Source organism: Delphinapterus leucas, chromosome 15, assembly GCF_059928025.1.
Source record: "Delphinapterus leucas isolate spDelLeu-1000000601 "Yukka" chromosome 15, BTC_Dleu_Yukka2, whole genome shotgun sequence".
NCBI classification, from domain to species: Eukaryota; Metazoa; Chordata; class Mammalia; order Artiodactyla; family Monodontidae; genus Delphinapterus; species Delphinapterus leucas.
Genome location: NC_143143.1, coordinates 46,991,777 through 47,007,156, shown reverse-complemented (window position 1 = coordinate 47,007,156; position 15,380 = coordinate 46,991,777). Strand labels below are relative to the sequence as shown.

The 15,380-nt window shown below is 39.5% G+C and overlaps 1 protein-coding gene across 1 annotated transcript in view; it reads left to right on the top strand.

Moving 5' to 3' along the window:
- The first annotated feature begins 10,572 nt into the window (after positions 1–10,572).
- Positions 10,573–15,380, top strand: part of MACROD2 (mono-ADP ribosylhydrolase 2) — a 1,987,750-nt gene continuing 1,982,942 nt past the window's right edge. The window contains exon 1 of the mRNA XM_022594140.2: positions 10,573–10,899. Coding sequence (XP_022449848.1) covers positions 10,854–10,899 — 46 coding nt within the window. The 5' untranslated portion in view covers positions 10,573–10,853. The remainder of the gene's footprint in view (positions 10,900–15,380) is intronic.

Below are 15,380 nucleotides of genomic sequence, written 5' to 3'. Positions count from 1 at the left end.
TTATGAAGCCCTCTGACTGCTCTGCACACTGGTAGAATTGGCCTCCCCGATTTGTGCCCTACAGTATCTTATAAATGCCTCTATTTTAATACCTACAACACTTTACAATTTATTCCCTGTTTACTTGTTTTTTTGTTCTAGACTCTAAGCTACTCAAGGACAAGGACTGTGTCTTAGATATTCTTCCCATACTCCTGGCACGTAACTTTTATTAAATATTTTTTTCTCCCTATAAGTCAAAGGCTTTTAGGATATTCAGAGATTTGTGCAACCATCACCTTAATTTTAGAACATTTTCATTACCCCAAAAGTAATCTCTCAGCCATAATCTCCTCAAATCCCCTACACCTCCCAGCTCTAGGTAACTAGCAAACTACTTTCTGTCTCTGTGGACTTGCCTATTCTGGACATTTCATCTGTATGAAATCACACAATATGTGGCCTTTTATGTCTAGTTGCTTTTGCTTAGCATAATATTTTCAGTGATCATCCATATTGTACCTCATTTATTTTTTTGCTGAATAATATTCCATTGCATGGATATAACAAAGTATCTTTATTATTCATCAGCTGGTGAACATTAGTTTTTTCCCCACTTTTTGGCTACTATGAATAATGCTGCCATTTGTGTACAAGTTTTTGCATGGGAATGTTTTCAGTTCCCTTGGATACATACCTAGGGTGTAATTTCTGGATCATATGGTAATTCTATGTTTAATCTTTTGAGGAACTTCAAGGCTGCTTTCCAAAGCATTGTACCATTTAAAAAATTGAGGTGAAGTTCATAATATATAAGTAACCATTTAAAAATGTACAATTAAGTGACTGTTAGTGCATTCACAACCACCATCTCTTTTTAGTTTCAGAATTTTTTTTGGGTCTTCCTTGGTGACACAGTGGTTAAGAATCCACCTGCCAATGCAGGGGAACATGAGTTGGATCCCTGGTCCGGGAAGATCCCACATGCCGTGGAGCAACTACTGCAAGCCACAACTACTGAGCCCAAGCACCACAACTACTGAAGCCCATGTGAACCTAGAACCCGTGCTCTGCAACAAGACAAGCCATAGCAATGAGAAGCCCGTGCACGGCAACGAAGAGTAGCCTTCGCTCACCACAACTAGAGAAAGCCCACACGCAGCAATGAAGATCCAACGCAGCCAAAAAAATAAATAAAAAACAAACAAAAAAACCCTTTTTCTTTAACCCAGAAACTCACTCTATATTCATTAAATAACTCCCCATTATCTCTTCCCCCATCCACTGGCAACCACTAATCTGTTTTCTGTCTCTATGGATTTGCCTATTCTGGATATTTCACATATATTTCATATAATAAAAATCATATAATATGTGGCCTTTTGTATCTGGCTTCTTTCACATATCATAACGTTTTTGAGGTTTATCCAACTTGTAGTATGTTCCAGTACTTCATTCCTTTTCATGGTTGAATTCCATAGTATGTATACACCACAACTTGTTTATCGACGCATCCATTATTTAGGTTGTTTCCACCTTTTAAATATAATAAATAATGTTTTTATAAACATTTGTATACAAATTTTCAGTGTGGACATATGCTTTCATTTCTCTTGGGTGTGTTCCTAGTAGTGGAATTGATGGGTCATATGGTAATTCTAAATTTAACTTTTTGAGGAACTGCCAAACTGTTTTCCACAGTGGCAGTACCATTTTACATTCCTACCAGCAATGTGTGAACGTTCTTATTTCTCTGCATCATTGTCAAATCTTGTTATTTTCCTTTTTTGTTTTTTATTATAGGCATCCTAATAGATATGATGTAATATATCATTGTGGTTTTGATTTGCATTTTCTTAATGACCAATGATGTTGAATGTGTTTTCATGCATTTGATGGCCATTTGTATAGCTTCTATGGAAGAGCATCTATGCAATTCCTTTGCCCATTTAAAAATTGGGTTTTTTGTCATTTTTTTTGATGAGTTCTAAGAGTTATTAATATATCCTGAATACTAAACCTTTATTGAATGTATGATTTGCAAACATTTTCTCCCATTCTGTGGGTTGTCTTTTCAGTTTCTTGATGATGTCCTTTGAAGCATAAAAGTGCTTAATTTTGATGACATCCAGTTTGGTTTTTTTTTTGCTTGTGCTTTTCATGGCATATCTAAGAAATCATTGCCTAATATAGGGTCACAAAGATTTATGTCTATGTTTTCTTCTAAGAGTTTTAAAGATTTAGCTATTATATTTAGCTCTTTGACACATTTTGAATTAGTTTCTATATACAGCGTGTGGTAGATGTCCAACTAGTATAAGATAGGTGGCTTTCCAGATGCCCTCACCGTATGTTGAAGAATTATTATTCCCCTTCCCCATTAACTCAATGTTTTGGCATCTTTGCCAAAAATATATTGACAATAAATGTGAGGATTTATTTCTGAACTTTCAATGACATTTTATTGATCTATATGTCTATCCTCATGCCAGTACCACACTGTCTTAATTACTGTAGTTCTATAGTAAGTTTTGAAATTGAGAAGTGTGAGTCCTCTAACTTTATCCTTTTTTTCAAGAACATTCATTTCCATATTAATTTTCAGATTGTTTTATTAATTTCTGCAAAGAAATTAATTAGTTAATCTTCTGCAAAGATCCCAGGAAGCTGGGATTTTGATAGGATTATATTGGATCTGTAGATCAAATTGGAGAGTACTACCATCTTAACAATATTAAATTTTCCAATCCATGAACATGGGAAGTATTTTCATTTATTGAAGTTTTCTTTAATTTCTTTTAACAATTTTTGCAGTTTCAGAGTATGAGCTCTGCACTTTTTTGTTAAATTTATTTCTAAGCACTTTATCTATTTCAATGCTATTGTAAATGAAATTGTTAATTTCATTTTTGGTTTGTTTACTGTGATGGTATAGAAATAGAATCAATTTTTGTCTATTTGTCTTTTATCCTGCAACCCTGCTGAACTCATTTATCAGTTCTAATAGTTTTTTAGTGGATACCTTAGGATTTTCTGTGTATAAGATGTCTTTGGTAAATACAGATAGGTTTACTTCTCCCTTCCTAATCTTTATTTCTTTTTCTTATCTAATTGCCTTGGCTAGAACCTCCAGTACAATGTTGAATAGGAATGGCAAGAGTAGACATCCTTGTCTTGTTCCTGATCTTAGGCGGACCATACCGGGAAAGCATTCAGTCTTTCACCATTAAATATATTAGGTGCCAGTTTTTTGAGGATGCACTTTATTAGGTTGACAAGTTCCCTTCTATTCCTAGTTTGTTGAGTGTTTTTATACAAAAGGGAAGTTGACTTGTCAAGTGCTCTTCCTGCATCAATTGAGATGACCATGTGGTCTTTGTCATTTGATCTATTGATGTGGTGTGTTACATTAACTAACTTTCAGGTGTTATACCAACCTTGCATTCCTGGGTTAAATGCAAATAAATATTCCTTAAATTGAATTCATGGTGAGCAAAGTATCTGAGGATTGGGTAAAAATTAACTTGTTAAACAGCCAGAGAAACAAGATTGGAAAATAATTTCCATTTTAAGATAGTAATTAGTTAGGAATCATGGAAACTTTGAAAGTAGAATTGCTATTGTGGAAAGATTATAAGAGACTACAAGAATATAAATTAAAGCACTTAACCACTCTTTGAGTTCTATACTTTTCATTTAAAGTTCTAGAACTAGATCTTCATGATATTCTAGATTTAACAAAACTTAACCTGTCTCAAATATCCCTACTCTATAAAAATTACTGTAAGCCTTTTCTCATAGATTTGCTCAATCTCTCCCACCGCACTCCTTCTCTCTTTCTCTCTCTCTCTCTCTCTCTCTCTCACACACACACACACACACACATCCTTCCCACGTATTGTCCTAAATGAGAGTATCGTTACTATTTATCCTAATTGAATATTTTAAAGTAGTTATCCAAAAGTAGTGTTAATTAGGAATATAGTGAAGTTACATATGATTTTCTAATCAGCTTCCACCCTTAGTGCTAAAACCGCTCATAGAGAACCATAAGGACAGAAAAACTTACTTTTAATTGTGACCCCAAGAATTATCAATATCTCTATTAGCAGGGACAAGGGCTTCATTTTCTCCTAAGCAGCTCCTTCTTACTGTAACACAGGCAGAACTAGGTGGCTGGTCCACAAGCTTCCTCTTTTTAGGTCTGTAGGGGTCAGGACTTGGTTGCTAAGCAACAATTTCTTTACTCTTGGGCCAATGAGCTGCCAGGCCAGGAAGTTCCTTTCAATGGGGAATGAAGGCAGCTGATGGACAGAGCAGGCTGTGGGGAAGGAACCATATCTAGTTTCTTTCTTCTCCGGTGAGAGATAAGTTGTAGGCTTGAAATAGGTAGGAGTTGCTCTCTGAATTCTGTTCAGAGTTGCTGGAAATTATTATTTTTATGGTACCTCCAGAGATGCAAGCTGCAATTATGTGAAAACACAATTAACCTGACATCGTCCTTTAATCTAAGATCTCAAGGCTATGGTGGACAGGAAATATATGGACCAAGTCTGCTATGGTCCCCATCTTGGTGAAAATGTTTATACTCTGTTCAGGTAAGGAACTGCTGACATTTTACTAGGACCAAGACAAACAAATCCCAGTCATCAATTACATTTTTGAAAAAGAAAAACAAATACCATATGCTAACACATATATATGGAATCTAAAAAAAAAAATGGTTCTGATAAACCTAGGGGCAGGACAGGAATAAATACGCAGGCATAGAGAATGGACTTGAGGACAAGGGGAGGGGGAAGGGTAAGCTGGGACAAAGTGAGAGCGTAGCATTGACATATATACACTACCAAGTGTAAAATAGATAGCTAGTGAGAAGCAGCCGCATAGCACAGGGAGATCAGCTCCATGCTTTGTGACCACCTAGAGGGGTGGGATAGGGAGGGTGGGAGGGAGGGGCCGCAACAGGGAGGGGATATGGGGATATATGCATACATATAGCTGATTCACTTTGTTATACAAAGGAAATTAACACAACATTGTAAAGCAATTATACTCCAATAAAGATGTTAAAAAAAAGGGTGTTTCATTAAACTTTCATTAAAAGGTGTTTAAAAATGCCTTCTTTACTCTCTTAAAATATATGGGCATTTTATGAATGAATACCCTTAAAGCTAGGACCAGAAATCAAAATGAATATTAGGTAAAGTATCGCAATATTAACAATACCCAAAGAATGGAGTTAGTAGAGAAATCATACCTAAAATATATCCAACTTTTACAGTTTGTTCAGGTAATTACTTCAGAAACAGATGTATTTATTGCCTTGAATTTTTAGGCTTACTCCCTGTATTCTCATTGCTGTTGTGACAAATTACTACAAATTTAGTGGGTTAAAAATAACAGAAAAAACCCCCAGAAATGTATTGTCTTACAGTTCTGGAGGTCAGAAGTCCAAAAGGATTCTTACAGGACTAAAATTAAAAGCAGATCTAATTGGTTCTGGGGGCTCCAGGGGAGAATCCATTCCTTGCCTAGAATCATCCAGATTTTAGTGGCTGCCCACACTTCTCAATTTGTGGCTACATCACTCTAATCTGTGCACAATCATCATTTGCCTTCTCCCCTTCAGTGGTTTAATCTCCTTCTGTCTCCCTCTTAGGACACTTGCGATTACATTTAGGCACCACCAAAATACAAGATAATCTCCTGATCTCAAAATCCTCAGTCATATTGGCAAAGTTCCTTTTGCCAAATAAAGTAACATTCATAGGTTCTAGAGATTAGGTCCTAGAGATCTTTGGGACCGTTATTCAGTCTACCAGTGTCCCTAATACCTTTTCCTCTCACCAAGAGACTTCAAAATAGAACTGGCCCAACTTCGGTACTTTAAAAAAGTATCTAAATAAAATTTATTTAAACTCTTAATATCATCCATTAAACATTCTTCAAACAATCTTTTTTTCCAGTCCCCATTTGGATCCAGAATTATCAGCATCTTCCAGCAGATGATTTTGCTTCCTATTTTCACGGAAACTGAGGCCATTTGACCTATCTTACCTCGACTTCCTTCCTTTTTATTAAAAAAACATTTTTGAATCTCCATCTCTTCTTTTTTTCCTAATTCATCCCAAAAGATGAAATGCACTTCCTATATTCTAAATCCAAACTTCTCTCACTTTTGATTCTATCCACATTTACTTTCTCTGGTACTTCACTCTATCTAACATTTGTTCTTTTCTCTTCTAACTTTTTCTCTCTCTCTCTTTTTGTTTCAATCTTTTTGTACCAATCTTCTTCTTAATTTAAAAACTCTTCATTCCACCTCTCCTAGAAAAATTTTCCCTTGACTCTCGTATCCTTGCTACTGCTATCTTTTCTACTTATCCCTTAGCCTCTAAACATCTTGAAAGAATACTCCTTAATCACTGCTTCTGGCTTGTTGCCTCTCACTTATTCTTCAACTACTTGTTTTTATTTTCACTAATTTACATAGACTATAAATCCAATTATCTTTTCTCAGTTCTTATCCTACTTGATCTCTGTGAGACATCTGATATTTCTGACCATAAACATCTTCTTGAAAACATATTATTGGTTTCTCTGAAAATTGAATTGCAGTTACTTTTTTACACTTTTGAACACATCTTCTCATTCTTCTTCTACCACTCCCTGCCTCATTCATTTACATGTTGAAAATCTGCTATATGCTAAAGATGAAAGGTAATACTCTTTGAGGTGTTCATTAATTTTATTTGTTAGTTCCTCTCTTGGTCTTCACATTAAATTAGGGGCTCACATTTTGGTGTCATGTGCTCCTCCTTAGTTTTGCCAGCATTTCTCTACGGAAGCTCACTTAACTTTCAGTTATTCAATAAATTTTTATTATGTGCCAAGTATTGTGCATTTTCTGTGGATGGTGAGCAACAAGATATATTTCCCATCCTCAGAGAGTTTATAAGTCTAGAGTGAAAGGCAAATATTAATGAAATAATCACAAAAATAAATGTATAATTAAAAACTATAAAAAGTGCTTTATAGGAAAATGAATGAGTACTGAGGACACAGAAGAGGAAGCTATACGTAGAGGTCAGGTGGGATCAGAATCAGGAAGGGCTTTGCCAGGGAGTGAATTTTGCCAGCGAATTCTCTGAAGAATGAGAATGTGTTAACTAAGCAAAACATGTCCTAGGTATAGTGATAAACATGTGAAAAGGCCATGTGGTGAGAATGAGACATGTTCAAGGAACTGAAAAGCTCTAAGGGCTGCTATGGTTGGAATCAGAGATGGGTGGTGGGGGTGGAGCATGGTATAAGGTAAAGCAGAATTGGTAGGTGATGGTCACTCCTAAATGATTCAGTTTTTATAAGACTGTGTTAGTCATCTTGGGCTGCCTTAACAAAATATCACACACTGGGCGGCTTAAACAACAGAAGTTAGTTTTCTCACAGTTCTGGATGCTGGAAGTCCATGATCAGGGTACAGCACGGTCTGCTTCTTGTTAAGGCTCTCTTCCTGGTTTGCAGATGGCTGCCTTCTCACTGGGTCTTTACATGATGGGGGACAGTGGAGTTACAATGCGGGAGTCAGAGGGAAGGGGAGAGAGAGAGAGTGTGAACTCTTCTCCTTTTTATAAGGCCACAGTCCTACTGGATTAGGGCCCCACCCTTATGACCTCATTTAACTATAATTACCTCCTAAAGACCCTATATCTAGATATAAGCACATTGTGGGCTATATGAATTTTGGGGGAACTCAGTTCAATCCATGGTAAAGTCCACCACAAAGTCACTGAATGATTTACAACAGTAAAATGACCTGATCACACTTGACAAGATAACTCTAGATTCAGGGCAGAGGGGTAAGAAAACTTTCCTGTAGTTAATAAATGTCAGAGTCATTGATGTAACTCAGGATTTTCCAACCTCAACGGTATTGACATTCTTTATTGCAGGGGACTGTCCTGTGCATGGTAGGATGCTTAGCAGAATCCTTGGTTTACATTCACTCAATGCCAGTAGCATTTTTCCCTCAGGTGTGACAACCAAAAATGTCTCCAGATATTGCCAATGTCCGCAAGGGAGGCAGAATTGCCCCGGTTGAGAATTATAGTTATAACTGAAGCCATGAATATGGATGAAATTATTCAAAGAATGAACTCCAAAATGTAATGGCTGAAAAGGAAGATGGGCCAACAAAGGAGGCTATAAAGGAATGACCAGACAGGAGGAAACTCAAAAGGCTGACAAAATTAAAGGAAAAGAATGCTGTCAGGAGGAATAAGAGGTTAATACTATTAAATGCTGCTGAGAGATCTTGTAAGAGAAAGAGTGAAAAATGTCCATTAAATATCACATGAAGGCCATTGATTACCTTAATAACAGCCGTTTCAGTTTATTTATAGGACAGAACCCAGGTTAGAGTGGACTGAAGAGCAGAAAGTGGGGTACAAGAAAATTGACACGTTTTGCAAAGGAGGAAGTTACTTTGGAAAGTAACTTCCCTTAGCAGTAGGAGTGTGGGATCACGGGAGGCATTTGTATTTATTTTTATTTTATTTATTTTAACATGCAAGAAACCTGAGAAAGTTTAAAAGTTGATGGATGGTCCCAGTTCTTTGAGTCAACATGAGATAAAGGATAATCAGTAGTGCAGTGCTTCTAAGAAAGCACAGGTGGCAGACTTTCCTGGCGGTGCAGTGGTTAAGAATCTGCCTGCCAATTCAGAGGACACGGGTTTGAGCCCTGGTCCGGGAAGATCCCACATACTGCAAGCCCGTGCACCACAACTACTGAGCCTGCACTCTAGAGCCCGCGAGCCACAACTACTGAAGCCCGCACGCCTAGCGCCTGTGCTCCGCAACAAGAGAAGCAACCGCAATGAGAAGCTTGTGCACCGCAACAAAGAGTAGCCCCCGCTCGCCGCAACTAGAGAAAGCCCACACACAGCAACAAAGACCCAACGCAGCCAAAAATAAATAAATAAACATTAAAAAAAAGAAAGAAAGCACAGGTGGAAGGACTGGCTCTGGGTTGGGGTGGAAACAGCTTCTCTGTTGTAACAGAAGAGAAGGTGCCCAGTATAATGCACTTTCCTGCACACATTGCATTTCTAACTAAGGACTCAATATCTTTCCCATGAAATCTGAAACTGCTCCTGTATTGCCAAATATTATTAATATTGCTATTTTCCTCAACTATACCGTGAAACCCTAGATTCTTTCTCTTTCTTATTCTCTTCCCCAAATCTATTTCATTACCAATTTTTATTGATACTACCTTGGTAATGTGCCTTAGAGTCCCGCTTTTATTTCCACTGCCAACAAATGAGTGCATATTTTCATTATTAGCTCAAATGTCACTTCCTTCTTGAAGCTTTTCCTATTTCTCTCAAACAAATTTTTATGTACTTCACAGCATTAAAAGAAAAACAGAAGCAGAAACAATGTCAAAATTAACAAAATTATCTTACTGTTATTAATCATCCTCATGAGAGTGTCCTGTTACTCAAAACATTTCATTCTTTACAATTCTTAAGCCCCCCCTTTCTTCCTCTTATTAAAAACCTGTTCCAAATAATTATTTGCTCTTACACACCTGGCTTAAGTACAACACAGATAACACAGCACCCCAATTGTCAAATAAATGTGGATTCACCACATCCACCAAATCAGCCTTGTCTGATATTTAGAAACACCATAAATTTGGGGATGGGGTTACCAAACTTCCTCTAAATTTTAGGTCACCCTACTCCTATGGTGTACTCGAACGGAGCCGGGTTTTCAGATCACCTGCAGACTAGCATTGCCCAGATTCAAGCGAGCCCTTTAGACTAGCGCCTTGACTGAAGCAATTGGTGGGGGAATAAAACCGATAAGATGACGGGCTCTGGTTAATACCCACTTGAACTTGCTTTGATGTGACTGCTTTCCGTTTCCAGTATAAGGTTCTGGTTGCCCACTACTTCCCGGTTCTTAAACCCTTGAGTAGTTCAGTTTACTTTTGTTCTTTCCAGACTTCACCGGAGTCGAGTGAAATACATAATTTTTACTACAAGGTCAAGGAGCTGATTGTATATGGTCTGGAACCATTTCCTAATCCTTTCACTTCTTTCGGTTATATTTGCCCACCAAGAGGAAAGCTTCAGGTTATCCGGTAAAATCCGTCCAGACGGGGCAGTGACAGTGAAAGTATACAATTCGTGTTGACTCACATCTCCTCCCACTTCCACTTCTTCCAGGCCCTGAGGCAGCTTTTCCCAGTCAGCGCGCAATCACCTGGCGCACCTGGCCCTTCCTGTAGGCCACGCCCTCGGGTTTTCCCAGCGCCGCGAAGCCGCAAGGAAGCGCCCAGCGCCTCACGGTGCTTCCGCGGGGCCGCCCCACGCCCCGCCCCAGTCGTGAGCCACCTCCAGCCCCCTCGAGCCTTGGCTCCGCCCCCTCCAGCTCCCCAACGTCCTCGGCGTCGGGCCCGAGCCTGCGCCTGCGCGTGCGCCCTGGGGCCGAAGTCGGGGCGCGCGGCAGCTGGAACGCGGAGAGCGGCGGGCGGTGCAGCCAATGGGAGGCGGCGCTGGCTAGAGGCTGGGAGGCGGGGCCTGCGCGGGTGTTAGGTTAGCGCGAGGCGTGACCTAGTTGACAGGCTCTGAGGTGCTGCTGTGGTGGCTGCCGCGGGGCTGAGGCAGGTGGGAGCCGGAACCGAGTGCGTACTGAGGGAGGAGGGCGGCGACTGGAGAGCGGCGAGCGGCGCGGGACCCGGAGCCTCTTCCACTTTTTCCCTCCCGAGCGCCCCCTCCCACCCCTCCCACTCCGCATACACCCTGTTTGCCCGTGAGCCTGGGGAACTTGCAGCTTAAAGCCAGCCACCCCCACAGCAACATGTACCCCAGCAACAAGAAGAAAAAGGTGTGGAGAGAGGAGAAAGGTAACCGGCCCGTCGAGTCCCGGGGGGCGGGGGTGGGGTGGGGTGGGGGCGGGAGTCAGGGCTGTGTGTGCAGCGGCGCCCTCCGCCCCACTCCCGCCTCGCGCCCGGCTGGCCGGTGCCGCCTCCCTGGCGGGTCCGTGTGTACACACGCGCGTACGCGCGCGCACGCCGGCGTGCACGCGCCGCCCCCGGGTACCTGCCGCTAGCGCACGTGTGGGCGCACGCCCCTCTCTGCCGCCCGCCGCGCCCGGTCACCTTCGCCCCGCTAGCGGCGCGGACCGCCGCTCGGCGGCCCGCGGGCTCCGTACAACTTGTCCAGGCCCCCGCACCCTGTCCCCGGACCCCAGCTGGGACTTTCGGACTCCCGGCCCGGGTGTCCCGCGGATACGTGCCCGCCAGCTGGCACCCCGGCTGCAGCTGCTGCTGCTGCTCCGCGCCTGCCGAGCCTCAGACGTTCACCCCTCGCCTCTGTCCCCTGTCTCCTGCTCATCCGCTGGCTGGGCGTCCTCACCTTCGGGTGTTCAGCCAGGGCCCCTGTTTCTGCGCCGCAGTGTGACTTTTGAAACCTGGATATCTGGGGGAACCTAAAACGAGCGGGTCTTGTCCGCGAGGCTAAGTGCAGTCAGAGAAGTCTGAATGGGCTTTTCTCTGCTGTGACTTCCTCTAGATTCCATCCCCATTCATAGTCTGAAGTTGCTCCGAGTAAGAGTATGAGACTGATGTCGCTCTCTGTGAATGAGCCCATCCCTGAGTTTCGTGCAGATCAAAGCTTATCCAGATCAGCCAGGTTGACGGTGACGCTGATGTCGATGAGACACAGAGGCGTGCGACCCAACCCTCTTTTCTCCATCTCCCTCCCTGTTTTTCTCTGGCATCATAGTTAGGGAATATTCCAAGGTAAAACTTGAGTCTCTGTAGTTTTTCTTTTCTTTCTTCTTTCTCCTTCCTTCCTTCCTTTCCTCTTTCCTTTTCTTTCTTTTTTTAAAAAAATTCTTTAGCAGCTGATTGTACAGAAATGTAGTAAAAAGTATTCGCACTGCTACTGCTCTGTATCAGGAGTGAGGTCGAGTGAGGGAAGTGCAAATCTCTCCTAAGTATCTCATCTTTTTTATAGAATAAGGATAAAGGGGTGACTAGAGTGAAAGTTAATTTCCTTGATAATAGTTCTTTAAAATCTGTGGATTCTTATTGCAACTGCTGGTCTTTATAAATAAGGCCAAACAGTGGATGAAAGAAAGGGAATGAATATGGGGGAAAAAATCTTTTATGTAGGGGCCTACTTAAAACAATGCATGAGGAAGAGGATGAGGAGGGACTTTTTTTCACATTAACTACTGGGAAGATTTAACACAGCATAACTGAACGACCCAATTAAAATCGTCTTTAAATATTGACAGACTATGCCATTTAATTATGTTTTAATGATTATGGACATATATAGAACTAAATTTTGGTGTCGCAAATCAAATGCTGTTGAGAATAATAGGCTGATATATAAAGTAGCGTAAAATAGTTTTGCTTTGTTTTTGCAATAGAAGTTATTTGAGTTTCAACAAGAATTTACCTTGTAAGCACTGAAAAATCTTTTATGCCCATTTTTATTGATGGTCTTGAAATGTTAGGTTTGTATTATTGATAATAATGAAGGCAAAATAGTGGAAAACATGGAGATTGTTTTCAATACATGAATAATTGATGAAATTATAGCGATTACTTAAGAACTATTATATTTTTCTGTAATAATAATGTTCCTAAAGTAACAATGTTACAATGGTTCCTTCATTTAACATCTACACTGTTGGACTTTCATAAGCAAGCATTTTTAAAACTTTAATGTCTTGATTTTTTTTTCTTCTTTTACTTCTAATAATAGGGGAAAATATTACCAAATTAATATTACCTAAACAGAGAAACAAATGCACAATTAAAGAAGGCAGTTAACAAAGTAAATTTTTCTCTTGTCTAAAACTAACATATTTTTGCATTAAAAGAGAAAGTTATTGTGACTTGAAGACTTTTTAGTGTGTCATCGTCTTATCAGGATATCTATTTTTGGAATATTTAGTAAAGTATAATATTGTAAATCAACTATACTTCAATAAACATATATATATATAAACACCCATATGTTATACCATCAAGAAGGAGGTGAGGATTTCCAGGACAGTAGTTAGTATTAAGAAGCTGATGGAAAGCGTGACCTTTTTCTGAATTGTACTGGAGAGGGTGGTATCGTATTTTTGTACCTGTTATTTAAATCTAAAGGAAGGCTTACCCACCTCATTAAAATGTCAAGGCATTCTTTAAATATATTTTAACTCAGTATACCATCTACTAAGCACATCTGCAAAGGTGAAACATTCTTTAAGGAAAAGTTTTGTGTAAAGCTGAAGAAACTGTATATATGACTGTGCCCCCCAGTATGTTTCATCGTTTAAATAAATAACTAAGGAATTCTCAAGCCCACATAGGTTAAATAAACGGTGTTGATTTAATATTTTGTGCCCTAGTTCAAAACCACTCAATGTGTATTATCATTTCAAGTACTGAAAGTTAAATTCTCAGTGTTTTATCTTATTGTCTTATTATTCATCTTGTTTTTTTCTTAAGTGTTCACACTTAAACTTTTAAGTAAATGGAATGACAGAGGCCAGGTTGCATTCCCATATTTACTTCTGACACTTACTGAAAATACAAGTTGCTCTGTAATATCTTTCATCCTGATCGTTGACATTGCTGTATTTCCATATTAGTGATCTGAGCTTTTTTAGTAGTGCTTTGGTAAACACTAGTCATCACTTTTCCTCCTCCGTGTGATTATTTCAAATTTACCATTCCCTTCAAGTTTCCTATTCCATCAAGACCTTAAGTTCATATACTAAACAGATGACATTGCCTTTTAATTCACGGAGAAAATACATGTCATATAACATGAACAGCCCTAACATTTTCCATAGTCTCTTTTGTTTCTTTACATGTCTGTTGTTCTTTCAGCTTTCTTCCTCTTTTAGAGGAAGCACTTTTCATCTTTGTTTCTAAGGATTAACCCCTCTGCTTGTGCCCTTTATCTCATCTGTATTATTTGAGATCTTGTACTATCATTTATTCTCTTTTGGGTATGTTTAGTTTCTCAGTGTCTTTGGGTTCCTCTCCTCATCCTATAACAATGATCAAGGAAGGTAGCCTTCCTTCCACAGGGCTTTACCTTGGAGTTGCTGTTCTCACTTTCCTTCTTTTCCTCAGTCCCTCAAAATCTCCTGGATCTCAAATTATGCTCCAAGGAAACTAATGTTCCTAAAATCATTCAGTAATAACAATGATGATGGTACTCATATAAAAATAGTTACTATTTGAGTCCTGTTTGTGTGCCCAGCACTATTTTAAGTAACTTACTTGGATTATCTCATTTAATTCTCACAACAACCCTGTGAGGTAGTGTATTTTAAGGTCAAGAACTTATAACACCTTTTGCCTGGGTTTGAATCCTAGTTGTACTGCTTACTAGCTGCGGAACCTTAGGTAAGTTATTCAACCTCTCTGTCTTAGTTGCCTCATCTGTAAGTTGGGAATAATACCTACCAACTACCTGAAAAAGAAACTGAGCCATAGAGAGATTAAGTAATACAAGATCACATAGATTTACATGATTTGGTGTTAGAATTCAGACAGCTGTTAACCATTTTGTTCTCTTTTCAGTGTTGTTCTTGACCCAGTTGATAAAAACCCATGGCTTATTAATTTTCATTCTTTTTGATCTTTCTGTAGCAATTGACAAGATTTCCCCTTTTCTCCTCATTAAAACTCTTTTCTCTGCTGGTTTCCACTTCAGTGGGACCCTGATTCACCTTGTACCTTCAGTGACATCTAAGTTTTATTTCATTTTCTTTTCTCTTTGTGTTCACTCCCTAAATGTTGTTTGTTTGAGGTTTGGTCCCCTGTCTTACCCTCCCCAATGAATTTCCTGTAGGCATAGAATTTTAGGTTATAATTTCCAAATCTCTAGGCTAGATCTTTCCTGAGTTCCAGATTCTTATTTTCAACTTGAATGGTCTAGGCATCTTAAATTCAATATAGTGTTGAGTATTGTAGTATTGTGATTTGAATATATCACATCTGATGAAAATCTTGTTTTTTGGTCTCCTATTGTGGCTGAAGAAAAGCCAGTTCTAGGAGCAGGGAGAAATGTTGGTTGCCCAACATTTTTTCACTTGTGCTTACCTTAATACTTTCTGCAGTTTATTTCTGTGAAAGAATCTTTTAAAGTGATTATTTTATGAGGGTTAGATTACCTAAAACTAGATGCTGTCCTTAAATCCATTCATCTAAACTACAATACTTTGTAATATGCTGAAAGAGAATTGGAGAGTGAGAGTATGACTGTCAATTGCTCTACATTGTGGCGATCTTTGGTAAAGTAAATATATGATACATGACAGCTGACATACAGAATGAGTGAGGTTGCCAGTGTCAGTTTATATATT